The following is a 26,858-nucleotide window of genomic DNA, read 5'->3' on the forward strand; positions in this document are numbered from 1 at the left end:
CCAGTATTTTCAACACTCTGTTATGGTCTGTTCTTCATAAAGTAGTCTGCTGAGAACCTTCCAGTGACCTCCCATCACATCCAGAATAAAAATACAAACCCTCTATCCTGCCCTACACAATCTGGCCCCTTTCTACCTCATTGGCTTTATCCATACACATGTTCTCCCTGTCCAGACTTACAAGGTACTTCTGGATGTTTCATATAAATGTAATTATGCAATATGTCTCCTCCTTTTATGTCTGGCTTCTTTCACTTGGTAATGTGTCGAGGCTCATCCATATTGTAATATGTATCAGTACTTCATTCCTTTTATTGCAAGATAATATCCCAATCTATATATATGCCACAATTTGTTTATCCATTTATCTATTGGTAGATACTTGGTTTCCATCTTGGCTATTGTGAATAGTGCTGCTGTGAACGTACATGTACAAATATTTATTTGACTACCTGTTTTCAATTGCTTCTGGCATATATGATCCCATTAACTTCTAGCTGAATTTTCTAATTCTAATTCCTATCAATTTCAGATTACAAAGTGGCAAAATATGTAACTAATTTCCATAAAAAAGTTTGTCTTCTTGGAGGCTTAATCATATCTATAATCTTCTAGTTATAATTTATTCTGCAAGTTTATGTGCCTGTATGTATGTATGAGTGTGTGTGTGTGTGTGAGAGAGAGAGAGAGACAGAGAGAGAGAATGTGTTTTTGTTTTTTTGAACATTTAATGTAGCCATTCTGGGACTTGAAGGTTGTTTACAATCACTGGCTTGTATTTCATATCAATATTATAGCAGATTTTATAGAAAGTATCATTTCAAAGAGATCATGCTTCTTTCAAGGTAAATGCTAATAGTGAAGAGTTATTTGGAAGTTTGGGCAAACAAATAAATGCAGCTATTTTCAATTATATGCAAATCAACTTTATTTCTCTTATTAGGACAAAGAGCAGATGAGAGAGGAATCACTGTAGTTTTGTAATTTATGTGAAAAGAAAATATAATCTAAAATAAATTGAATGCACAAATAAAATAAGTAACTCAGGTGCAAATTATTTATTTATGAAATGAAACCTCTTGAAAAGAGAGGAATGCTGACAGCAACTTAGTATGCAGTGTTCTTACCCTTACATTTTCAAAGTCATACATAGTAATTTAGTTGCACTCCCATTAATATTAGTGGGAGTTTTGAAACTTAAATTTCAGCACACATCTTTGAAAATGTATAGGTCAAAGTAAATTGTTAATGGAAAACTGGTTTTCATTTTTAGTGAAATAGTTTCAATCTCTTACCAAAGATGTCTTAGAAGGCACCTTCATTCTAGTCACAGGAGAATTATGTATAAGGTTACTATTTGGAGGTCACCATTTTTAAAGCTATATGGATGATAATCATACTAAAGAGGAAAAAGTGTTTTCCCAACCTTAAAGAATACAAAAGTTCAAGACCCATGTTGTTTTATATAATAAGCAAAGGACTTTGGACCCTTTCAGTGGACCCTTTCAGCCCAGTGCATCTGATCAGGGATAGAGGCACGCTAAGGTGAATTTTAATTAGGACTAAATTGTGGTATTACTCTTTCATACCCTGAACATCTGTTCCCTTCAGAAATGATGATTTATGCAGGCTATCAGAGCAGACAGCTTGCTACAGCTTATGTCACGGTTAGTGGGAAGCTGGTGGTAGCATCTCAGAAAATCAGCATCTAAATGGAGACTGGCCAGTGTATATGATATAGGTAATGGGGGAAGGGAAGCATGATGTGTCCATTTTTAATTTTAAAGCCAAATATTGACTTGACTTAAAAAAAATTCTCTTCTAGACCATCTGTTGTTAATGAAGAAAGTAACTTGGACAATGAATGGGCTGATGCTTCCTACTGATGTCAAAAGACAGAAAACCAAGCCTGTTCTTTCTATGAGAATGAAGAAACTTACTGAGAAGACCTCAATCCGAATTCTGTTCTTTAAGAATGGCATGGGGCAGGATGGGCATGAGATTACAGTAGGAAAGGAAACAATGAAAAAGGTAATTTTGTATTAAATATTGAAGTATAAATTAAATTTCAGAGTTTTTATGGCTCTTGAACATGTTCTTTCCTTCCATGTATCTATCAGTGTCAACTAATAAACTGAAATATTAAGAAGACATTATATAGAATGCAAAAATTCAGCTGTTTAGTTGTATGCTTATTGTACTAACAACATAACTTGCTTTAATAAAGCAACAGTATTTCAGGAAATAATTTGGCCAACACGGTTGGCCATTTCCCTAGTTAACAGTTATGCTTATACTTGAGGAAACATTCTAGTTGGTTATAATATTTTATAAGATATTTAGATTGAAGCCAGTTTAACCTAGCTTCAAATCTCAAACATGCTCCTTTTTCATTTAGAATAGTAATAAAATCCATAAGTACCCCTGCTCTTCAAAACAATAAAGTCAGAAATAACAAGGATTCTGCTTTAAAGTATCCATATACATTTTAAAAAGTAAATCTGGATGGGCCTAAGAAAAGTCATGTAACAATCAAGCAAACTTTAAAACACAAATTTTAAAGTTTTACTTATCATATACATGCATGTTTTTAGAAGGTGTGTGTAGTCCCCAAATCTTTAATATTGAAAAATATAGAGAAACTCATGGGAATTAAAAAAAAAAACAACACCTTTTTTTCAGATAAGGATTTTTCAATGAATCTTAAAGTAGCTTGGTAATAATAATAATACTAGCAATTGATACTTATTAAATATGTATTAGGGAGGCAGTAAAACATAACCAAATTGTCTAGGTTTTAATCTTGGCTTTCACTAGCTGTATAACCTTGGATAACTTACCTTGTCTGAGTCTCAGTTTCTTTATCTGAAAACTGGTGATAATAATATGCCTACTTCATAGAATTGATGTGAGTATTCTATGTGATATTATATGTGGAGTACAATGCCTAACACCCAGAAAGTTCCTATTGAATTCTTATCTTGCTATTCTTATCTTTAGGACTTGTAAATACACATCTAATAGTTAAAAATCTTTTTCCTTATTAATGGGAAACATTTATTATGAAATGAAGATAGGTGTAGCTCAATTTGTTATACCAGACTATTTTCAAAATGAATATTGTTTAAAACAGGTTGATAGATACTGGAAATTCTTATCAAAATATCTATTTCTTCATCTACTTATTTTTGTGGTTGTCTTATAGCTATATCTGAGTAAGAGTATTTACTGAGAAGCTGAGAAACTGGGTTTTATTTCCTTCTTATCTGCAGATTTGAATTATGGGTAAAACGAGGGATATTACACACCAGAGCAAATTGCTAAGGCAAGTTGTAACATCTTCCCGGGTGATTTTTGAAAAATAGAGATGGACATATCTCTTGGACTGTTAAAATGCAGTCATTCTTGTAGATAGAAGCTAGATTAGATAACCTCTTGAGTTCACTTCAGTTCAATCTCTGTAATTCTATGCCTCAGTGGTAAAATTGGGGTAATAGTCACTCTTACAGATTACATGTTCTTAGATAAAAGGTTGAGTATAAATAAAAATGTCACTGCTATTTTGCTTTTTGATGCTAGAGAGCAATTTATTTAAAACTGGATGATCCAGGAATTCTTTAGCTTATTTTTTTCTTCTTATAATTTGTAGAATTTAAAGAACTTTCACAATTTTTATAAAACTCAGGACAGGATTCAGTAAAACATGTATATGTAAATATTTGTCTAAATATTGCTTTTAAGAATGAGGTAAAGGAGAGGAGGCAACAGAATACTAGTCATGGGTGTCAGTAGAACTTTTTGGAGGGAAAAAATAAGGCTAGCTAATTATTTTGTGAATAAAGTTTAAGCTTTGAAGGCTTTTTTGAGAACCACAGGATAATGCCCTATTTATCAATTAACTATGAATCAGTAGTAGGAATGAAAAAGGTGGCATGGTCATAGGGAAAACACAAATTATTTTTTCTTTTGTGATATAATGTTAGGAATGTTGGGGACTAATAACTATTTTTAGATTATTGCTAAGTAATGTAAAACTGAAGGAGAAAGTAAAGGACTTTAACATATGGTGAAGGTTATTGCAGTGAAATAAGGAGAGAATTAAAGATAGGTGATAAAATAAGGTAATTGAAGCATAAAAGTCCTCTCTGAGCTCAGAATGGAGCCAAGGGGAGACAACTGTATTTCAATAATAGGTACAAAATTTAAAGGGTATCCATTATTTGTTTTAGGATGTTAAGTAAGTCAAAAGCTTAAAATGAGGACCGCAGTGACATAATTCCTCTCTAAACTCTGGAATACCAGAACTACAGCCCATCCCTTTGAAATTGGAATCAGATGGCTTTAGAACTACTTGATATGTGTTTAGTAATCACAAGCACCTGCTACTATCTGGTATAGGCTCATCTTTATCCATGTGCTGAAAAAAGATATTACGTAAAATTTGTGAGCTCAAGATGCAAAGTAAGTGGAAGATGAAAACTGTCTGCTCCAGTTACATAACTTTTTACGGTTAGCATTGTCATAGGAAAGTTTTATTTCCCATCAGTTATCTCTTAGAATCATTGTCAGAGAAGTGGTATTAAGCTGTATGAATTATCGTGTTATCCAGGATAGCATCTTCTTTATGAGACATCTTTATGTTTTTTTCTCAGCAGTTAATAATTATATCTTATTTATTTGTTTTTTGCTTCGTTTTCTATGTACTATCACTAATGGCATGAGATTATAATGGTGAAGAAAATGATGAAAAAGATAATGAAATGAATGAAAGAATGGAAAAGACTTATGTCCTCTCATTGCAGTTTGAACTGATTGTTCCCTATGACTATCCTGGTATCTCCCTTCATCATCAACCTGGAGATTATCTTTCCCTGTCTTGTCTCTTGGATGCCTCTCTCTGTCTTCCTTTGTTTTTATTTACCCTATTGTACACACATTCTAGTGACTTTCTGAGAAAAAGAACATGGAGGTAAGTTTTTGAGATCTTGGGAAATCATTCTTTCCTTGAAATACTAAAGATATTGCTCCATTGCTTCTTGTTTCTGGTGTTGCTGTTGAGAAGTCTGATACCCTACTGATTCCTAATTCTTTGTAGATGACCTGCTTTTTTTAAAAAACTGAGATATGGTTGATGTACAATATTATATGTCTCAGGTATACAACATAATGATTCATAACTTTTAAAAGTTATATTCAATTTATAGTTGTTAGAAAATTTTAGCTATATTATGGGTTGTGCTATATATATCCTTGTACCTTATTTATTTTAGACATAGTAGCCTGTACCTCTTACTCTCCTACCCCTGTTGTGCCCCTCCCCCTTCCCTCTCCCCACTGGTAACCACTAGTTCTCTGTATCTGTGAGTGTGTTTCTGTTTTGTTATTCATTCATTTGTTTTATTTTTTAGATTCTACATATACGTGATATATGTAGAATTTAAAGAACTTTCTGATATCATGCAGTATTTATCTTTCTCTTTCTGACTTATTTCACTTAGCATTATGCCCTCCAAATTTATCCATGTTGTTGCAAATGGCACATTTTCATTTTTATGGCTGAGTAATATTATATCATGATATCATACAGTATTTATCTTTCTCTTTCTGACTTATTTCACTTAGCATTATGCCCTCCAAATTCATCCATGTTGTTGCAAATGGCACATTTTCATTTTTATGGCTGAGTAATATTCCACTGTGTGTGTGTGTGTGTGTGTGTGTGTGTGTGTGTGTGTGCGCGCGCGCGTGTGTCTCACATCTTTTTTATCCATTGATCTGTTGATGGACACTTAGGTTGCTTCACAGGTGACTGCTTTTAATTTTTCCTCTCTGAAAACATTTAGAATCATCTCTTTATTTCCAGTGTTCAATAGTTTTTTCAAGAAGTGCTAGCTACTCAGCATGTCTTTTCAGTCTGTGAAGTCTCATCCTCTCTTTTGAGGAATTTTGTTGAATTATTTCCTGGATAACATCTGTTTCTCTACTTTTTCTATTCTGATTTTATGAAACTCCTACTTTTATACGTTGAAACTTTGAACTGAACTTCTAATTTTCTTATCTTAGAGGTTTTTTTATCTTTACCTTCCAACCCAATGAATTTTTTTTGCTTTTGCTTCCTATGCTACCTTTGTTTTCTCTAAGTATTGGTTTTTTTTGTTGTTTTTCTTTTTGGGCTTTCATTTTCAAGCTTTTGTTAAGGATGAGTTAATCTTCCATCAGTATTTAAAAATGAAGAGCTAAAGCTGATTGAAAAGCTCTTGAGCACAGGTATGTCTTATTGAAGGATGAGTTTCACTGGAAAGTGTTTTGACTAGGCTTTTGCTTTGGGATGAGGTCTGTAATTGTCAGTGTCTATATGTCTTTTCCTGGAGCTAATCAATTTCTCCAGATAGAATTTGCCAATTTGAGTAGTCTAGGAGCCAAGTGGAGAAGGGGGCTGAGTTGCACTTTCAGTATATAGATTTTTATTTAGACATATGGATATGTATTTTTTCAAATTTGGAAGTCTTGCACTATGTAATTTCAACATTTATTATAAAGCTAAGATAATCAAGACAATGGTATTGGCATATGGATACACATAAAGGGCAGAAAGTAGAAAGTTCAGAAATAAACCCATATATAGTGGCAAATTATTCTTGATAATTCAATGAGGAAAAGAGTCTTTTTGACAAATATTGCTGAAAATTTTGCTGCAAATTGGATATCTGTATGATAAGAAAGTACCTCAATCCCTACCTCATCACAAAACTTAATTCAAAATTAATTATAGAGCTAGTCATTAAAAAAGTAGAACTGTAATAATTCTCCAAGTAGACATAGGAGAAAATCTTTACAACCTTGGGATAGGCAAAAATTTCTTACATAGAACTAAAACTAAAACAAAACAGAACAAAATTCATCAATAAAGTGAAAAATCTAGCCACAGACTGGGAAAAAATATTCAGAAAACACACATCTAACAGTTTGCATTCAGAATGTGTAAAGATATCTGACAACTCAATAGTAAGGCGATAAACAGCTCAATAAAAAAAGGTCAAAAGACTTGAACACTACTAAAAAAGACATAGAAATAAACCATAGCATGTGAAAGGATGCTTAACATTGTTAATCATCAAAGAAATGCAAATTATATCCACAGTGAGTTACCACTATACACGCATTAGAATAGCTAAAATTAAAGAGATTGACAGTACTAAGTGTTAGCAAAAATATAGAGTACCTGGAAATCTCATATGTGGCTGCTGAGTTGCAATGTGATGGAGCAACTTTGCAAACCAATTTGGCAGTTTCTTGTGAAGTGAAACATACACTTACCACACAGTCTAGCAATCCCATTTCTAGGTTTTTATACAAGAGAAAGAATACATGTCAACTCAAAGACTTCTAGATGAATGTTCACAGCTTTATTAATAATAGCTCAAAACCAGAAACAACCCCAAAGTTAATCCACAAGTGAATGGATAAAGAAGTTGTGATGTATCCATACCAAGGAATACTCTTTAGAAATAGAAATGAACAAACCTTATGGTAAATGAAAGGAGCCAGATACAAAATACTACATGTTGTATGACTATATTTATATGAAACTGTAGAACAGACAAACTATTTTCTAGTGATAGAGAGCTATCAGTGGTTGTGTGGGGCAGGGGTATTGAACTGTGATTGGGAAAGAGCAAAAATAATTTTGGAGACTAATGGAAATATTCTGTATCTTGATTGTGATGGTAGTTGCACAGATACATTTTTTACCTTCATTGAACTGTACACTTAAAATAGGTACAATTTATTTCATGTAAATTATACATCAAAATAGAAGGTTTAAAAAGCAAACAAATATGACAACATAATTAGGACTGTAAAAATTTAAAAAAATCTGGGCTATTTAGTTATTCTTAAGAAGTAATCAATTCAGGACAAAATAGCCACAGAGTATGTATTAATAGATTACTTAGAAAATCTCCCCTGGTTCTCTATTTCTCATTCACATTTTAATAATAAAATGCCAGAAAACATACATTTCAAATTCATAAGAAAAAATTGCTTTTACAAATCATAGTCATGTTTATTACTAGTTAGAGCAAATAACTAGATTTAGTGTTCATAGTATCACCTACTTTTATGAGGAAGACAAATAACAAGACAGTAAATTTATCTCCAAGCGTTATTCAGGAAAGTACCTTTAAGCTACTTAATAAGTGCAAAAAGTAAGGAATAGGTACAAATTCAGCCCAACTCCTGGCATCTTCAGATTGAAATAAAGGTCATCATTTTTATTACAAATAATTGTAAAATGTTGGTCTTAACAGATAGTCATGCCACGTACACTTTATTATGTTTTAATTCATTGAAAATTCATAATGTATTTGACAATAGACAAAAAAGTCTGTAAAAACAAATTCCCTTTTGCAAAATATTTATGATAAATTATAATTCTCATCTATTGAACAAGTCCAATTAATTCCCCAAAGTGAAATTTTTTTAGTAATCCAGTAAATTAATTTCATAATTATCCATTCATTTTCACAATGTTCAGCTTGCTAAATTTCTTCTGAAGTTCTTCTCTGGGTTCTTAAATAGTTTGCTTCTTAGGTTTATGTAGTGAATACTGTTGTAATGTATTTGCCATACTAAGAATGCTCATTGAATTAGCTGAAACAATGTTACTCGCTTGAGGAAACTGAACCAAAAAGAATTTTTTTCCATTGGTAGGATGACTTTAGCTGCAAATAATAGAATATCCTGATTCAAACAGATTTAAGCAAAAAAGAAGCAAGAGATCCAGAGATAGGACAGTTCCAAGCATAGTAGGACAGGAATTTAGTTATGTTCTCTATAATTTTCTGAATTTTGTGCTCTTTCATATGTTAGTAACAGAATGGCTGCTGCACAGCCTGGTACAACTTTGTCTACAGGCAGAAAATGACCATCTCTTCCCTGTGACTAAAGACGCCTTTCCCAAAAGCCGCTTCTATGTTACATTGGCCAGAACCAGGTTGTGTCCATTCCCAAATCATTCACTGACAAGGAACATGGGATCACCATAACTGACTTAGACCAATTAAGATAATTGTTGCCTTCCTTGAGTCAAAAGGAGGAAGAGTGAACCCTTAATAAAACTCTGGACAGCAAGGATAAGTTAGAGAATGGGTATTGTGTAGGCAACCGAGAGCATTGCTTCAAACATGAAGAGGTTTTCTTAATTTACTTCTTAAGGACAGTAAAGGGTCAGTACTCTGATACTAAAAAGAGTTAGTTTCATTTGAAATGTTTTTTCCTGAAATCACACATACTTTACAGCATAATTTTATAACATTGATCAGAAATTTTTTTTGCTGGTTTTATCAGACTCTTAATAACAATATAAAATTTATGATGAAATGAGTTTAAATTAGATATATATTAAGTTTCACTCATTCATTAATTCATAGTATTTTTATGACTGCTAGTATCTGCCAAACACCTGGATATAAGGTTGTGAAAAAACAACCATGGTCCTGTTCTCCTGGAGCTTTTAGTCTAGTGGTAGAAAAAAAGCATTTATAAAATGGTCACATTATTGAACATGGAATAGGGGGCGTAAGAAGGTCTTCTGAGAAGAGATAAGCAGGATTTATTTGTGTACATGGGAAGGATATTGAGGATGGTAACCTTTTTAAGCAGAAAGCACAGCATCTGAAAAGATTCCATGGTGGAGTGAGCAGGATGAACTCCGTTAATTGAAAGGTCAGTATATGAGGGAAAGAGTAGCCTTGTAGAAAAGGGTACAGATTTTTGCCTTTTTTTCCTCCAAAGAGCAGTGAAAGTCATATAAGGTGTTTTAGTTAGGAGTGGAAGAGAGGATAACCAGATTTATGTTTTTGAATAGATTACTTTGGTGTTCAGTGGAGAACAGATTGGGTGGCCAGGCAGATGCATGGAGACTGTTAGCTATGTATTGCCTGAGTCCTGGTGACAGATGATAACAGCTTGGACTAGGGTGCAGTAGTGGAAATGGAGAAAGTGGACGGATTTCTAAGATTTTTAGAAGATAAAACCAACAGACCCTGATTTCGGCTTGGATACATAGGATGAGGGGCAGTGAGATGTTAAAGGTATCCAGGGTGATTTTGAAATTTCTTCTTTGCATATCTAGATAGAAGGAGGTATCTTCCCTAAGGCATAGAATGCTGGAAGACTAGGCTCGAAGGGGAAGTGCTGGGATTCAGTCTTTGTTTTGAGGGATCTTTGATTTGTTTACATGGAGATGCTGAATAGGCATCGTTTAGTCTGAAGCTCAGAGGAGAGCCTGGGGGTAGGCATACCAGTTTGGAAGGAGTTGTCAGTATGAAAATAGAAAATGAAATGGTGAGGCACTGATTAGATTGCCTTAAGAGAGAACTTAGAATGAGGCAGGAAGAGGGCTAGATCTTGAAGAATTCCACTGAATAAGCAGAAGAGATGAGCCTATGAATAAGATGAAAAAAGCAGGAGAAAAATGAATGGATTATTATATTTCAGAACTCAAGGGAAAAAAGTGTTTAAGAAAAGAGGAAATGCTCAAATGCTATTCAAAGGTCAAAATAAATGAGAATTAAGAAAATGTACTTTGGATTTGTTAACGTGGTAATCATTGGTAATCTTTGTGAAAGTTATTTCAGTAAGATGATACCAAAAGCCAGACTGGAGTGACCTGAGGATGAGTGAGAAGAAAGGAAATGGAAACAGAGAGATGGACAATTTTTTTTTTTAAGAGATTTAGCTGTGAATCAGAGTAGTTAGAGGGAGATGTGAGTGTGGGAGTGTGGGAGCCCATGATTGGGTTAACAAATTGTAAAGGACCCAAGGAGAGCAAATGTGCTTAGTAACTGCCTTGCTTGTGTAGTTGAAGTTTTAGATGGCACTCTGCTCCTTGCAAAGCAACCACCCAGGCCCTTGGCTATAAACGCTGGGCGTGCCTGCTGTTAGATAGTCTTCTATCCCCAAAGCAAGGAACTGGCTGGGCTGGTGGTCTGCTTTAACATATCTGTAAGAATGTATCTTGTTCCCCTCTTCCCATGACTTCCCTAAAGGTAAACTGTAGGCCCCTAAAGGAACGAGTCTTGGGCTGGAATGGTAAACAAGTTATAAAAAGCTGCAGACTCAGAGGTGAGAAGGCTGGTTAGCCAATGATGGGTAAGACCCCCAGAGGGGGGCAACCTAAGACAGGCACAGCCGCCTGAGTCCAAGAAAAATGTTAAGCAGCTGCTTCTCAGATGTTCCGCCCTGATAAGCTGTAAGGCTTGCTGATGTCAACACGAACATGACTTACCAAAACATAAAGGGTCTTCTGACCTTGAGCCAGACTCTACAATCTAGATCCCACCCTGTCTTTCCCTAAATTCCTGCATTCCATCACACAACTGTCAGTGATTTCTCCTTTGATTGTACACAATAAATGTGGGAGTATTTGAGAGGTTCGTGGAGTTGGCTCCCTCTCGCTCTTTTGACTTTTTCCACAGAGTCGTGAGTAATTCATTCCATCTCAGTGGGACTTCTGCTGGCCAGAACCCACAACTGGTGATGACCCCACATGGGAGGATTTCGTTTTTAAGATAGGAAAGACTTGATCATGTTCCAGTGCCAGTGGGAAAAATTGAGTTGAGAAGGAGTAAATATACAAGAAATGATGGATAATATATCCTGCTTTAAAATCTGACAGCAAGCATAGTTGAAAGCATAGGTGGAATATTGGCCTTAGGGGCAGGGACGCTTGTAACAACTAGAAGGTAAAGAAGAGGATGGGTATAGAAGTAGGGAGGTTGTAGCTTTGGTAGCAGGAAGATGAGGCTTCAACTTTCTCTCAAATGTAGGAGGTCATTCCATCTGCTAAGAGTTAAAGAGGGGAGGGGAGACTAAGTGGAAAGTAGAGCGAGATGGTTTGAAATATTTATGTGGCAAGGGGAAGAGAGATATGACACAAAGCAATGAAACAGAAGACTAGGCAGTATTGAGGGACCATGGAGGTTGGTGACTATGAATAATAGTAATACTGATGTGTTCATTTGTGTGACTCTCCAGGAGCACCAGGCTTCTTGGTGTACGCACAGAGAGTAAATAAGTAGTAAGGGTCACCCAGGGTTAGTTTTGTGGCAAAGGTTATCCATGAATGAGGAAGAACAACTAGAGTGAAGAAAGATTGTGCACTTGAAGGTCAAGATGCTCAGGGGGGCAAGGCTTGTTTACTTGTTTTGCTTGTTCAGTAAGAGTGTTGGGGAGGAGTTGTCTTGCAATAACATTGTAAGTAACACCACTTCCCAAATTAGAGATTGTGTTATATGAGAGACTAAAATAAAATCCCAGCACTTAGGAGGTTCTGGGGGAAATGAGTGAACTCAGGGGATAGTTTGGTTTCTTTTAAAAGAGGTTGAGGGTCTAGTCAATTTTGTTGATCAGGGAAAGCATTATCAGAGTGCACAATGCAAAATTTTAGAAGTGGATGAAGGAGTTGGCAAGCAATGTATAAAGAACAAGAAAATGTAGAACTATATGTGAATGATGACACAGTAGACCAGGAGTAGGCACTTTTTCTGTGAAGGGGCAGACAGTAAATACTCTTCCTTTTACAGATCAAAAGGTCTCAGTTGTAACCACTCAACTCTGTTGCTGTAGTGTGAAAGCAGCCATAGAGAATGTATAGATGAACAGTGTGGCTGTTTTCTAAGAAAACTTTATTTATGGGCACTGAAATATGAATATCATATACTATGAAAGTGTGACAAAATATTCTTCTTTTGGTAATTTTTTAACAATTAAAAACATACAAACCATTCTTATCCCACAGGCCATAAAGAAACAGGCTGGCCCATGGCGTATATATTACTGACCCCTGCTGCAGAGGACCTTTTGAAGGGAGTATGTGGGGAGGTCTAAATCTGGGCTTACACTTCTGGGCATTGACTCATAAAAACATATTAAAAGAGATCAAGGTTCTTTGTCTTTGAAGGGGATAACAATGTTGGATCTGTTGGCTTGTAGACTCAGCTCAATTAGTCTGGGGTTATGTTGAGCTAATAAACATGTTCTCTCACCTGGACTTGGGTAGCATCAAACCAAACTCAGAGACTGTAGACTGGAACCACACTACCTCTGTGGTGGCCATTCCAGAAGCTGCAAACTCTGCACCAGGTGTGCCCAGGGGTGGAGGTGACTCCCCAAACTAGACAAATGGATTCAACTGAAAAGAGTTTGTGGAAAATTTCTTCCCAGGTGCCAGTCAAGAAGAATCTGGTTTGACACCTAAAGCACATGTCACCAAATAAAACAACAGATAAATTGAACTTAATCAAAATTAAGAACTTTTATGCACAAAGGATACTATGAAAAGCGTAAAGACAACCTATAAAACAGGAGAAAATATTTGGAAGTCACATCTCCTAAATGTCTATTATCCAGACTATATAAAGAACTTTTGTAATTCAATAATAAAAAGACAAATAAAATTTTGAAAGGTGAAAAGATTTGAACAGATTTTTCTCCAGAGAAAGTATGCAAAAGCCAACAAACCCATGAATGATAGTCAATAACATTAGTCATTAGGGAAATGAAAATCAAAACTACAAAGAGATACCACTCCTCACCCACAAAGATGACTATAATGAAAATGACAGACACTAGTAAGTGCTAACAAAGATGTGAAGAAAGTGGAATCCTCATAAATCAATGGTGGTAAAAATCCATGGTGGAAAAAAATGGGATAGATGATGAGGAAAATATGATAAATTCACAGAATGTTAGATACGGACTTGATATATAACCCAGCAATTCTCTCCCAGTATATAATCAAGAGAACTCAAAATATAAGATCACAATAAAATTTATAGACAAATCCCAACAACAGCAATATTCATAATAACCAGAATGTGGCACAGCTCTAGAATATACTAAAACTAAATTATACATTTTAATGGATAAAGTATATGGAATGAACATTAAACCTCACAAAGTGGTGTTTAAGATCGCATATTCCGTAGAAACCCTAGATGACTCTATAAATGTGTAATTTGGATATCTTTCCAACACAATGGTATAGAGATTTAACTAACATTAGACTGTAGTGTAAACTGTCCCCACCCATTTTCTATGGCATCACACCCTCTGCTTATCTAACCCCAGATGAAATGTTAGGGTGATGAATTGACTTTGGATGTGGAATAAAGCTAGACATTCAAAAACTTAAAAAAAGAAGAGTCTGGATATAGCATGATAATTTAAATTGCAGTATCAGAAATGTTCTCTACAGTCTAAGCTGTAAGAAATTAACAAAGTATGAATTTATAAAAGTAATATTTTAACAGGCTTAACAGGTACAAATTAGTGGAAATGATATTTTAATTAACCTTAATATACAGCAAGTTGGCACTGTTAAATATTTTTCAATTGTGAATTATAAGAATGACCTTACAAGTAGAGGCTTCATTTTATAGCTTTTGACAGAAATATACATTGATACTAATTCATACCACTGACGACTTACTGTAAGAAAATGATTACTGAAAGCTGACGTTGCTTGAACACTGCAAGGATCTTTCATCCTGAAAGCAGGAGAGAATGACAGTGTTGCTGATGCATTATTAATTTCTAATATCTGATTTTCTAATGCCCGTTTTTAAAATCACTTAACTCTTAAAACTTGGCTTGCACAAACATTTTTTTACTGATATTTTAGTACAATGAAGAGGAATCTTTGAGTTAGAAAAACTTGTAATTTTACTTGACTATTTTTTTTAAGACTCAAAGGCAGCAATAATTTGAGACAATTTTAAAAAAATCATAGAAATTTTAGTTGAAGTAAATGGGACTATCTTTAAATAGTTCATATTTTACTTAGTTTAACTGGTGAATTATGGCTTTGGGGGATATTTAGATATTTGAAGCTTCACTAGTAAGTAGGGAATATAATTTGTATGAAAGGGCTTTGTTGCACTTTTAAATAATAGATTTGTAATCTTAAGAAATTGAGACCTAAACATAAAGAATGGAAGGATGAAGAATTTGGGGGATTTAAGGAAAGGTTGCATCTCTTTAGGTCTATGAAACTAACTGTGGATTCTTAGTTGTGTTTGGAGATGATTGGCTAAGGAAGGATGCATACTGAATTATCATCTCCCTCAATTACTTTTGTCAATGAGGGTGGCAGTGGTGGTGGTGGTAGAAGGATAGTCTTTGGGTACAAAGTCATATGGAAGAAAGTGATGAATAGAAGAATTTTTCTAGTCAGAATGTGTAAATTACTTAAAGTATTTTTTTTAAAGGGTAGATCTCATGCCAGTGTCAGTCAATATATTCCACTCCCCTTTTTGTCTCATCACAGACCAAACTATAGTTTCTTCTCTTTATACCTTCTCTCTTATATTTTGAATATTGCTTTCTGAGCCTCTTTGATAAAGTTTTCAGTCCATTGGATGGGAGTCCTAGATTAACTTGTGTGTAGTGGTCATTAAAGAAACTGACCCAAAAGGTTGGGAGGGGAGGCAGGAAGAGTTAGGTTTAGAGAGTTGATGGGGTTATTACTTTATTTGATTTGGTAGCAAGGACCAGTGCCAGCCATGGGGCTGGAACAGTGGTATCAGAGGGGCCATTCCAAGTTAGGCAGCACCATGTCCGACTTATGAGGGCTTGAACTCCTGCACTGACGCACGTCAGGTAGGCAGATTAGAGGACGATGGATTTTCTCCACATAACAATACTTACAGTCACTTATGAAGTACATTGCAAGCACCTTGTTATTTAACTAGGTAAGTCATTGATACTGTGAATATTTTCTTCATAAATTAGAGGGTTCAAGATTGTTCCTATAACTTTATCTTTAATCACAAACAACCTTCTTGCTTTTTAGAAAAACAGCAGAAATACATAGTTTCTGAAGAATTGTCCAAAACTCTGGATTGCAGCTGAGGTGTAAGAAACACACAGAATCCTGTAAATGCCCCTGGGAGTATGTGGCATGTGGAAACATTATTGGTCACGTGCAGGGGTAGAATAAAGGCTAAGAACTTCTGATCCAATCCAATAAAGGCCAATTTGTCAAATTAAATTCATCAGTTAAATATTTGCCTTTTAAATGCAGCACACCACTTGAAACAGCAACTCAGATGATAAACTAAATGAGTCACAACGTATGAAAGTTGTTCTCCAGACTGAAGGGAAAATGTAACTTCTCCTATATATACACTTTAAGCTGTTTAAAAATGTCTGTTGTTCCAAAGCAAATGGGTTGATTGGGCTAGGACTATGATTATAGACTCCAATTTTAAAACAGGGATAAAAGTGGGCAGAAATGGAGGCAGGATAATATCAGTAATCAGAAAAAAATTTTTAAATTATGTAATCATGTAATAAACATTGTCCTTCAGCAGTTCTTGGTTATGCAAAAACGATAGTGTAATATAGCTATGAATAGTTAAAGTGGAAGACAAAATACTTTCAGTTTGGATTTGGAATGTATTATGGACTTTTTAAAAAGAATGTGGTGAGTTAATACTTTAGGAGTCAGTTCCAAAAACCTAATAAAGCCTGCCTCAGTTTGCTGGTAACTTCCCAACCCCTCTCTGTTACTTTAATTTTTCTCGTCTTGTGAGTAGAACTTTCTCTCCAGCTGATACATGTTTAAGTCTTCCCTGATGTTGGAAAGGTGATTGTTGCACTTTATAAAGGCTGTATCAAGAACAGGCTGAGAAATTAAAACATTGAGAAAAGGGCTTTAGTGTATTAGAAAACTGGTAAAAGTGAAATTCTTCAAACTCAGGCTCATGGAAAACCTTGAAATGTGGTTTATTAATTCCATTTCTTAGTACCCAAACAACCTAAGTTCACACGGTGAACTGTGATCAGACTATATGTATAATTTATTTTAGGACACTTGGAAAGAATTTAAAAGCTAAAGAAAGTACCTTAAGACCTAATCTAATTCATAATACCTTCCCATTGTAAATTAAATGAAAAATATAGAAAATATTAAGAATAATATAAAAATCTCCCAGAGTTCTATCATTTATTAAATAATGTATAACTACTTTTTAATATTCATTACATCTCCTTTCTCTTTTTTATTAATATTTGTGTGTGTGTTTAAAGTACAATGGGAATCTAACAATTTTATCTGCCTTTTTCCATTCTAAGCATTAACATTTGATAAATCATCAAATTTTATTTCATAATATAATTTTTAATAGCCATGTAGCATAGAAAAGACTTTAAATGTGTGTTCAATTTAGTTAAAGCTTACTATAATAAATTATTTACAGGATTTTTTTTTTCTGTGTAGGTTTTAGATGTTTGTACAGTGAGAATGAAACTAAATTCACCAGCCAGATATCTTTATGATTTGTATGGCAGAAAAATTAAAGAGATTTCAAAAGGTAAGTTGCAAAGACTTTGTAAACTGTATATACCATTTCAAAAGGTATTTACATAACTTTGTTTTTACTGTATACATTTAAAAGGAAGATATAAAAACCATAAATTTTAAGGTAGCTAAATCTGTCACTCATATGAAGGGAAATCATGAAAGGGTATTAAGGTTTTGAGAATCTTTTATTTAAATACAGCATGTTTTAGTCAATTTGGGCTACTATAAGAAAAACACTATAAACTGGGTAGCTTAAACAACAAACAGTTATTTCTCACAGTTAAGGAGGCTGAGAGGTGTAGGACCAAGGCAGTGGTAGAGTCGGTGTCTGTTGAGGGCCCTCTCCTAATTGTTAGACGGCTGTCTTGTCACTGTGTCTTTAGGTGGTGGAAGGGACAGGGGCACTCTCTGGGGTCTCTGGTATAAGGACACTAGTTCCATTCATGACAGCTCCACCCTCATGACCTAATCCCTTCCAAATACCATCACACTGGGGATGAACATATGAATTTTGGGGGGTCACAAACATTCAGTCTAAGCACAGCACAAGCTTAGATTTTTTTTTTTAATTGATGAGCATTTTAACTTAAGTTATGGTAAGCCATAACTTAATAAACAAAAGTAATTGATATATTTTCATAATTTAACAGTTTCTATGGTATTCAGCTTTCAAAAGAGAAAAATAAGAAATTATGCTACTGTATGCTTAGAAATTTTTTAACTGTTTTGGTTAACTTCTAGAGGTTTTTCCAAAGTCATGAATGTGCTTTAAAACAATTTTATTGTGTGCCTTTGTCAAAACATGAGACCTCCCTATGTATTTCTAAAGGCTCGGATTTGCTAGTCTTTGAAGCAAAAATGCCATGGATTCCACGTTTGTGCTATCATCAAATTACTGTCCATAGTAATCAATACTATTACTTTACTTTTTAAAAAATTTACTGTTTATTACTTTAGCAGTAATTAATGTTACTTTAATACTGCTACAATTAACACTATTAAATGTGCTACTGAATGGTTCTATCACTTCGTTTAAACCTTCATATGCCTGAAGAGGGCCAAAATCTTAAAGTGGCATACTTAACTGCAAGGCTAGGTCCAGATAACTATAAGTTATTTTAAGGTATATCTATACTGGATAGTCCCACTGGCTTCTAATATCCTTGCTTGTACTATATAAAAGCAAACTTTCCTGGCTTCATCATCTTTAATTAATACTGAAAGATACTATTGAGTAATCACTGTGGTATTTTGATACTTATTGTTTATGACTCAAATTTTTTTTTGCTAAGTATTAGTTATGTGTGTGCATACTTAGAAAGTAAATCTATTTTTCTTGGTTATTTTTAATGATTGTATTAGATTGATCATTATTTTTTATTTTATTAGGAATTTTCATTTGAAGATTTCTGAGTGCTTGTAGAAACTTAACCATTATCTAAAAGCATTAATTATTTACCTCTAAGACATAAGTAACACGGAATCCTTCCTTATTGTCCCTTTTTGGGGGATGACGAGAGTAACATTATTAAAGTTGATTTTTTCTTTCTTACATTTTTGTCCCTTCCCTTATCACACTGGCTTAAATATTCTTTATGACCAACTATATTATATAATCACTCTATGAAATAAATAAATAAATAAATAAATAAATAAATAAATAAATAAATAAATAAATAAATAACACATTTTCTTAAGACCTTATCTAGCTTTGAATTATTTCCAGCTCACCTGGAATTAAAAAATTGTATCTGAAGTAAACTGCTAGAGTTGAAACTATAAGGAACCCTGGTTAAGATGAAAGATTAAATTTAGAAAGTTGATTTTTTTCCCCCTTCCCAAGTGTGGTATAACAGAATTACTTATCAAAACAGAAAAGCTCTGACTCTGAGACATGAGACTTCATGGATGCCAGAGGCATTTGGATTCATGCCTCATGCTTCACGTGTCCCAGAAGTGTGCTATTATCACATTTTAATGCATGCCTTGCCCTGTGTTTTTGCATACTTATAAAAGCTTATGCCAGCTGAAATTAGCCTATGCAACTACTAACATGTGGAAGCATAACAAGTTCACTGGACTTAAAATACTTAAAGAAGCTAATCCTGTTGGAGGAACTTCCAGTCTGCAGCACCCTAGTCACTTAACATTAGGTTTTTGCATTTCTTTTTTCTTTGTTTGTTAGTATGATTTTGTGCATAGGATGATTGAGATCCCTAAACTTTTATGTTTGATAGCCTTCTGAAGTTTAACTTGGGAAAGTTCAAGTGTTATGTGAAAGTTATCTTTTCATTTAAATAGATGCTAAGATTCTGATTTGATGCATGACTTTGTTTTGCTTGCTCACTCTGTATCAGATCAGAAAAAAGTCATTTGATAATGTTTAATGTTAATATCATAGCAATTATGTTTTATTTTTAAGAACAAATTAGAAGTGTAATTGTATCAACAAGTAAAAGTAACAGATGTACAAAATAAGAAAAGAAACTTCTGCTATCTGTTGCTTCTTTTTTGGAATTAGGTATACTTTCAAGTTTTCCTCCTACACTGTGAGAAATGAGCACATTTGACATGCCATTAAACTACTTTTACTTTATTAGGTCTAGTAAAACCTTTAAAAACCCGTAGGATTTGCAAATTGCTTGTGTTTTCAGATTTCTAAAGCATAGAAGATTTTAACAAAGAAATTTATATTGTTACATGTGGAAAAGTTCTTTAGTTGTGGCTCCTCTGTTGATCTATTCTTCTTAGTGTAGAAGAGAACTACCCACTGTGTAGGTAGTTCCTATATTTGGTCAACATGCTGGTACATTTTCTGCTAGAGCATGATATGTGTGAAAAATGCATTCTGCAGAATCACACCCTCAAAAATAACAGGGCTACGAGAAAAATAGGTTTGAGGAAGACCATTAAAAGTCTATGCACCTTTAAAACCAGAATACTAACTAAAATAATAATTATTAACTTAGGAGATAATATAAACAGCCTGAGTAGGCATCTAAGAGTGCTGCTTCAGAGGATATTAAAGCTGCACAGAAACAACAGAATGTGAGACAATGCAGGTGGAAGTCAGCTGGGTTTGAGCCAGTGGGGCTTCTTTAAAGAAGGCACAGGAGAAAACAAAACTCCCACAAAGAGTCATGCCAGGCATGAGGTGCACTTCTCTGGGAAGGGAGGCCCAGTTCAACAACTAAGCTAACATGTTTTATTTTCCCTGCTAAAGGGTAGAATTCTGCCTCTACTCTGTTGGCTTCCTTTGCCTGGGAAAAAGCACATACTCACCAAGCAAACTTCTATATCTTACTGACATCATCCCCCTATTTACCAATCATATATGAGATATTCATGTTTATAGAAGCTCATAATAGTGACAGAACACGTATAGATAATGTCAGATTTTGATGGTGTTGTTTAATAACACTCTGACTCCCCCAAATATTTCCAACTTTTTGTTCTCTTAACTTCTTTAGCTTAATTATTACTGTGTGGTGAACCAGGGGAGTCATACTCAGTCTCTTAGGACCTTATGAGGCTGCTATTCCAGTAAGCAAACCTCGCTTCTTTGTGGCTCTTTCTAGATCATAGTAGGTACAATGAAATTTACCCTAGAAACCTAGAAGTTTCTGAAATGAGTTAGAATAGTACATTAATCAAATTGGCTCCAAGGCCATGCTATGGAACACTAAATATTCACTTCATATTCTATTTCCTACCCCAATTAGCTGTCCAAAATAGCTATATATTCTTAAACAAGTTCTTAGGAATTATACAATTAGATCAAATTACAGAATTAACATATTTGAATCACAGAATTCCAATAACATATCCTAAATTTGCATGCTAACTTTTGCCCAAATTTTTTGTAAATAAATTAAATTCAAAGAATAGAATCCCAAAGAAGTTAAAACTCCAACTTTTTCAATCCACAAAGAAGTGATTCCAAAATCAAATAATCTTACCTTTGTGAGTTAAAATCCAATAAAAGTTCAAACTTCTCAAATTAAAATTCAAAGAAATTGAACTCCTTCCCAGTTTTCATTCTTTCCAGTATCAGCTAGATGGCTTCTGGATGTCTGGTTTGAGCTGGAATTCTTTAGCAGCTACCATCTGGGCTCCTGCAGTGGGTGTCATCCCTCAGGACCTCAGAAATTGAATTGGGTCTACCCCAACTTTCTCATGTTTCCTACTTCCAACTGAACCAAAAGATGATCACAACATTAGCCCCACACCCAGCATATTCAGAATAGAGTCCAATCCCCAGTTTCTCATGTGGTCATTCCAGGCAAAATGATATTTCCAGGACCCTGTTGTTTGGCATGACCCATGTGACTGTTGCCAAAGAACATAGCAGAGACTAAGTGAAGGAAAGCAAAGAAGAGAAAACATTCTTCATGTCTATCTTTCCAAGATACCAGTCAATTTAAGCTTTTGAGCAGGGTCTGTGACCTGTGGCATATCTCACTAGGAAGCAGCCTCCCATCAAGGCATTAATTATAGCATTATGTATTTATATATTGGGTGGGAAAAATTGGCGAGTGTACACTGTCTCCTTTCAATAAAGTGTTGGTTCAGTGCTTTGATTTTGGAGCCCGAACTTAAATTCCAGTTATGCCATTTATTGTACGGCCTCAGACAGATTATTTAGTTTCTCTGAGAGTCAGTTTCCTAATCTGTAAAATAGAGATTATAGGATTTAACTTAATAGATTGTTGTAAGGACTAAGTAAAGTCTACGTAAAGTCATTAGAACAAGTGCCTGACACTTTGTAAGCACTATATAACATGGTCGTCGTCGTCATCATCATCATCATTATTATTATTATTATTCTCAAAGAGGGTACTGAGCATGTTGCATTCTTGTAACATTTAGAAATTTACATTGGTGGCAGCCTGTCATAAAGATTTGTTTGACATACAAAAATAACTCTACTGTTACTTGCCTTTGTGAAATATTCCAAACATCTTAATGTTCCTTTCTCTCTGAGTTCCATGTTTCTGGACCCTGCGCTGATCCAAGGGTGGGCCCTATCTGGTGGCACAGTGTCCACCTTGCCCTGAGACCAAGGAGTGTGCTAAAAATCCTGGGTCCCAGTGGCTGCTGTAATGACCTCTGGCCATGGAACTGTAGAAGCCTAAGAAACCTGCTTCAGAGGCATAGCTTCCCCCTCAGCTCCATGTCACTTCCAGTGGATTTCTGAATTGAAGCAGCAGTTCATGTTTCCGAGTCTCATGTTCTCAGGTCCTCAGAGAGAACCAACACCACTGCCATTTCCTCCTGAAGACCTGGTCCTCCTTCCTCAGTATTTGAATGCTCCTGGTCTGGAGTCAATGTTTCTGTCCTCTTTTTCTTCAGTATTTAGGATTTGCCTGGGGTTTGCCTATGCTATACTCCTGTTTCTTTCAGAAAAGTCCCTTTTTGTAACAGACTTGGGACTGTATAATTTGCGGTAATTGACTCTTTTCTTTTACTTTCCCTTTGCTTTCTGGTCCATGCTTGTGTTTTTCTGACTTTTTTCTCTAGCTATTTTTTCCTTGCAGAGTCTCTCGTAGTGAGAGAGATGAAGTCAATAAGTTTCAAGTTTGTCAATAGCATCCTTTGTTCAAACCAGTCTTATCCATTTTCACCTCCTTGAGTTAAATAATCCTACCCAGGATGTATTTTCCCACAATTCAACATCTAATTTAGAGCTGGACTCTGGATTTATTATTGTTTTGCCTGGATCTCCTGCAATGTAATTCATCTTGCCTTTGCCTTTTCTTAATCTTAGGCCATAAATTTTTGAAGTTCATGAAATACATTTTTTTTTAGTATTTTATGTTAATCTTCCCAATATTCCCCTCTATTTCATTCAGATTTTATGTGCACTCTTTGTATAACTGTTCCATCCTTTTAAGAGATTCTCCTGTTGCTCTTACTATTAATTTATCTGTAACCTAAATAAATGCCATCTCTTCACAATCTTCATAATTCTGCCTTCCCTGGGAGTTGCTCTGAGTTTGTGGTCTGAGATCTTATCTTTGAGATTCCTCTGTTCACTTTCACTGGGGCCCCAGTCACTATTTCTGATTTTGTAACAATTAAATATATCCCCCTTTTATAATAACTTCTTTAAGAGTAGACTTAGATATAGTTCCTGTACCCTCAAACCTGGCCTTCATGATCTGTTTTTCTTTTTTTATATCTGTCAAATGTGTGTTCTCAGATTAGATATTTACCTTTATTCCAAGGAAATCTCTTTCCTCCTCTAACTAAGCAGGCCTGTCTGATTTGTTTTCATGTATACACTGCTTTGTCCTGATTATAACATTGAAGTATATTTTAAAACCACTTTATTGCTTCTTGATTCTTTTAATAAATCTGATTCCTAGATTTGCAATACTTTTTTCAAGTTGGTTCTCTACTTTAATTGAAGAAGACAGAGCATTCTTTTTAAAGTAAATCTACCACCTTTCTATAGGTAAAGCCATAGTTTGGGTTTCTGACAATTAGAACCATGGTCAAAATTTATGTGATAAACTTAGAGCCAATCTGGATTGGTGGAGTTTACTTCAGAAGCTTGTGGACAAGCCACATGAATCTAAGGTTAGCTCATCCATGGTTCCTTTTTGGTCCAGAATGCAGTTTAAAATAGCTTAGTGGAGAATAGAATCTGTGCCATGGGATCTAGTGCTTTCTGTCTAGACCTGGTACTAACAATTTAATGATAGAACTTCACTGTAGCATGTGTAGAACCCAGCTGCCACTATAAAAAGTCCTGACCTGCAGATTTAGTTGCAAAACATAGAAAAGCAGCAACTATTTTCCTACCTTCTGGTGCCTAAAATGATCTAATCCCAATGTCAGACTTGCCTGCAGGATCAGGTAACGTTCACTGCATTGTTCAAGTGTTAAGTGCCAGCAGCCCGCACAGTAAGGCAGGCATGACCAGGTAGGGGTGATAAGACCTCCACAGTCCACCTCAGTATACTAATGCCGTCACCCCCACCCCCACCCTGGGCTGGCATTTTCTGAAGGCCAAGTTTAGTGGAAAATAAGCCCAGCTACTTTTTGTTGTTATAACCCATCAAGTTCAAAATTCTACACAGTTCTTGCCTATTAAAAATTTCAGACCAACCTCCCTATTCTCCATGTATAGTCCCTTCAGTAAGAACACAGATATAAAACTGCAAATTCAGTTACATGATCCAATATAAGCTGTCAGACATCACTGAGGTTAAAAAGCAAGCAAAGGAAGCAAACAGAAAACCTACATAGCCTTTGCATGTTAAAGCATCATCAAAGCATGAAGCCACCTAGTCAAGGCCCCTCCATAAGTCTCAATATTTTTGTATTGTTTGGTCCCCCAAATTACTACTTATGTATTTCTCAGGATTCCGACCAACTTAGACCCCTAAGCATAGTACTTTCCTAAGTTTTATGAGATATTCTAGCAAATTATTGAATCTAAGTTGGTGGTGAAAACCCAGAAATTTGTAAGCAGCTAGTCAGAGGGAGGGCAGTCTTGTGAAGAATTGTGCCCTTAATGTTGCGTTTAGTAAACAACTTGCATATGGGGGACTGATACTTAGCAATATCAAAATATACTATATGTAGAGCTATAGTAATTAAAACAGTGTGGTGTTGGCATAAAAGAGACATATAGACCAATGGAATAGAATTAAGAGTGCAGGGATAAACATCTATGGTCAATTGACTTTCAAAAGGGTGCCTAGACTATGCAATGGGGAATGAGTAGTCTCTTCAAGAAATGGTGCTGGCACAACTGGATATCCATATGCAAAAGACTGACTTTGGACCCATACCTAACACTGTACACACACACACAAACACAAAACAAAATGGATCAACAACCTGTATATAAGTGCTAAAATCATAAAACTTTTCCAAGAAGACATAGAGGTAAATCTTTATGACCTTGGATTTAGCAATGAATTCTTAAACATGACACCAAACGTATGAGCAACAGAAGAAAAAAAATAGGTAAATTGGACTTCATCAAATTTTTAAAAATTTGTACATCAGAGGGCATTATCAATCATGTGAAAAGGCAACTTAGAGAATGTGAAAAAATACTGCAAGTCATGTATCCTATACAGGTTAAACATCTAGAATACTTAAAGTATTCTTACAGTCAACAAAAAGACAAACAATCCAACTTAAAAAATGGGCAAAGGAATAAAATAGACATTTCTCCAAAGAGTATATACAAGTGGACAACAATTACATCAGCATCCTTAGTCATAAGGGAAATGCAAATAGAGTAAGTGTTTACACACAATAGGGATGACTATAAAATAAAAATTACCTGTATACAGACAAAGTGGAAAATAACAAGTGTTGGTGAAGATATGGAGAAATTGGAACCCTTGGATATTGAGAATACACAATGGTGTAGCCACTTTGGAAAACAATCTGGAGATTCTTCCAAAAGGTAAACATAGAATTATCATATGGCCCTGCAATTCTACTCCTAAATATATACCACAAAATAATTAAAAACATGTAATCAAACATGTACCTGTATGCATATTTATAGCAGCACTATGGATAATAGTCAAAAAGTGGAAACAAAATATCCATGAAAATATGAATGTAGAAACACATTGTGGTATATACATACAGTGGAATGTTATTCAGTCATGAAAAGGAATATAGTACTGATAATGCTACAAGGTAGATGAACCTTGAAAACATTATGCTAAATGAAAAAAGCCAGACAACAAGGGTACCATTTTGCATGATTCCATTTGTAAGAATTATCCAGAATAGACAAACATAGAGATAGAATGCAGACAGGTGTCTGCCAAGGCCTGGAGGGAGGAGAGGATGGGGGAAAACTGCTTAATGTATTAGGAATTTTACTTTGAATTGATGGAAATATTTCAGAACTGGCTAGAGGTTGTGGTTGCACAATTTGAATGTACTAAATGTCTCTAATTTCTTTTCTTTAAAATGGTTGATTTTATGTTATGTGAATTTCATCTCAAAAATTTATTTAAAAAAAAGACAAATTGAGCAGAACTAATTCACCCCAGTTGTCTAGCCAAGATCAATCTTAGATCAGCTGACAGCCAGCTGATTTTTAAGACATGTGATCAAGCCCAGCCATAACCAGCAGAACCACCCAAGTGATCTGTAGACTCTGGAGCTAAATAAATGCTTATCATTTTATGCCTTTGAGTTTTGAGATGGTTTATTTTGCAGCTATATTGTGGCAATAGATAGAAAATATAGTTAGCTATTCATACTTCATAAATATTATCACATTATCTTTATTTGCTAATTATACCACTAAATTCTCTCCCTAAATCTTAATACTTTGTGTTGACAAAGAGTGATCTTCCTAAAATATCCTTTCTATTTATTTATTTTTTGCTCAAAACTTTACATATCAGGACTTCACACTCTGTATCCTGACCTTCGAGCACCTTCATTAAGTGGTTTTGCCCTGCCCATTCAACTTAATTACCCACATCTCATAGCTCCCCAG

At 34.9% G+C, this 26,858-nt stretch overlaps 1 protein-coding gene across 3 annotated transcripts in view; it reads left to right on the forward strand.

Annotated features, from left to right (window-relative positions):
• The window catches only part of DCDC1 (doublecortin domain containing 1), a 393,336-nt gene that overhangs the window by 52,270 nt on the left and 314,208 nt on the right, over positions 1–26,858 (forward strand). For all 3 annotated transcript variants that reach the window (XM_074372209.1, XM_074372210.1, XM_045523733.2), the window contains 2 exons: positions 1,826–2,031; positions 17,285–17,378. In XM_074372209.1, coding sequence (XP_074228310.1) covers positions 1,826–2,031; positions 17,285–17,378 — 300 coding nt within the window. The remainder of the gene's footprint in view (positions 1–1,825; positions 2,032–17,284; positions 17,379–26,858) is intronic.

The sequence above is a fragment of the Camelus bactrianus genome, chromosome 10 (assembly GCF_048773025.1).
Source record: "Camelus bactrianus isolate YW-2024 breed Bactrian camel chromosome 10, ASM4877302v1, whole genome shotgun sequence".
Lineage (NCBI taxonomy): Eukaryota > Metazoa > Chordata > Mammalia > Artiodactyla > Camelidae > Camelus > Camelus bactrianus.